We start from the raw sequence: 2090 nt of genomic DNA, 5'->3' as shown, positions 1-2090 counted from the left end.
GCACTTTTGTAGAACATTCCAGAGTTGGTCAATTGTCATCTACCAGTGCAATAATTTGCAATCTGGGTAGGTACACAATCAAAGCATTGTCAGTGTAGAATGACTCTTTTTTTTCTCAATGGCATTGCAAAGTTTGGCTTATTTTTTATTCCTGTATATAGTATAGCATATTTTTATTTTAGAGCGTTGTTCCCAATGTAATGGTCTTTATTCACCTCAGGTCAGGTCTGTTCTGGCTGAGATGCCTTGGCTTGAATTTACACCACAGGTGTCAATCATGGTGATCACAGCACAAGTGTCAATAATGGTAATCACAGTAATCACTAATCACAATATATGACAGGAGACTCAATGGAGACTATTTGAGTCTCCTACCGGAGACATTTAGCCTGACACTCAGCCTGAATTTTCATTTCGTTTCACTCCATTATTCAGTCTGAAAGCCCTCTCAATGCAGCCGATTTCTGAGATGGGGGCGTGGCCAAAGTTTTTTTTTGGCCACGCCCAAACGATTCAGGGGGTGGAGCCAGGCTATGAGACATTAGCATCTTTCATTAATACATAGATCATGATCAGTCAAATTATTATACTTTTAAATCTTTAATGTCTAATTTTTTCAGTATTATTGGGGGTAATGTTGAGGAGTCCAAGCAGGATATTAAAAGGAATTATTACTGCAACACGTAGTGACACATGGATGTCCTGCCAAAGTCGTTTCCTGAAGGACCCTCAGAAGTCAGGGCCCTCTTTCTTCAGGCTCTTGTAGTCCGTGTTGACGGCCAGAAACTGTGAGACAGAAGGAATACATTTAAAATTTTTGCCTAAATTAAAATCAGTGCCAAATCTAGGGGAGCACACTCAAACAAGTATTAAAGAAAAAGAGAGAGAGAGAGAGAGTGGATACTGTATGACTGTAATGAGTGCATGCTATGCAGCCCTCCAACCATGAAAGGAACAGCGTTTTTAACGTCAGCTCCGATAATCTTCTTCCCTCGTATTTTCTGTGAGTGTTCTGCTGTCTGGCCTCTTGTCTCCTCGCCCTCTCACCCGCGACCCCCCCCCCTCCCCCTTCATTAAGATCATTGTTTGGACTCCGGTGGAATCTTGATGCGAGACCTTTGCCTGGCCATGAAGAATTAAACATGCTGTGTCCTGACCTTTTGTCTGCACTGACTTTCAAACCGCTCACTGGCAAGCAGCGCAACCTTGAACCCCCCCCCCCCCCACCCCTTCAGTTCCCTGCAAAAAAACATCATTATTGTTTATGCCTAGCTGTTTTTCTTCCTTATATCAGCGTTGGTAATATATTCATTAGCTTGTCTGGGGATGTTAGTAGCCCTCGCTGAAGAGTTGAAATGACCACTAAAAAGCCACCCGTTCCATCTGCCTTCATTTGTTTTCGAAAGATGCCATGTTGCTCTTTTGTTTGCACAGATGCGGGATGGAAAAATAAAAGAAATAAGCCGTGGTCGTGGTCCATGTTCATCTGAATTTGTAACTCCAAATGGGAGCCCATTGAAAAAAAAAAGAGCCATTCTTTTGTCTAGATTGGTTTCCCCAATGGCCATAATTGGAGCGATGAGTCAGGCGGCGACATACAGTTTGTAGAGGAAGAATGGTCACCTTGTACTGGTAGGTTGGGTCCAGCTTGTTCCAGGGCTCTGGACTGTTCTTCTTGTCTCTCCAGCTGACATGGAGAGAGAGAAAGAGAGACCGAGAGATGAAAAGGAGGGTGAGAGAGGAGTGGAGGGGAAGGCTGCTGAGCGGGCGGTAAATACACAGGGGCCATGTGAAATAATGAGTGGGCAAGGGGCACAGTTAAGCCAGATTTATACTTTGTCCTACGACGGTGTCGCCCTGCGAAAATAACTGACCTACAAGTTCAGAACACGCCGCGGATGCGACGCGTTCTGAGCTTGTAGGTCGGCTATTATCAGTGTGCGACACCGCCATACGACGGATCATGAATTAGGGGCATCAGGAGAGAGCTAGAGAGAGAGAGAGAGAGAGAGAATGTAATTATGTGATTGTGATGAGGTGAACTCAGTCCAGTGACTTGGCAGTGTTTCCTCTGTTCATTAAGCACAGTC

At 44.5% G+C, this 2090-nt stretch overlaps 1 protein-coding gene across 1 annotated transcript in view; it reads right to left on the bottom strand.

The window, feature by feature from the left end:
* Positions 1 to 541: 541 nt before the first annotated feature.
* LOC311048320 (cytochrome c oxidase subunit NDUFA4) overlaps positions 542 to 2090 on the bottom strand; it is a 23543-nt gene continuing 21994 nt past the window's right edge. Inside the window, exons 4-5 of the mRNA XM_084061546.1 lie at positions 1624 to 1687; positions 542 to 786 (exon numbers count right to left, since the gene is read on the bottom strand). Coding sequence (XP_083917672.1) covers positions 730 to 786; positions 1624 to 1687 — 121 coding nt within the window. The 3' untranslated portion in view covers positions 542 to 729. The remainder of the gene's footprint in view (positions 787 to 1623; positions 1688 to 2090) is intronic.

Source organism: Gymnoscopelus microlampas, assembly GCF_963454915.1.
Source record: "Gymnoscopelus microlampas genome assembly, chromosome: 7".
Taxonomy (NCBI): Eukaryota; Metazoa; Chordata; class Actinopteri; order Myctophiformes; family Myctophidae; genus Gymnoscopelus; species Gymnoscopelus microlampas.
This window is presented reverse-complemented; position numbering and strand designations above follow the sequence as displayed.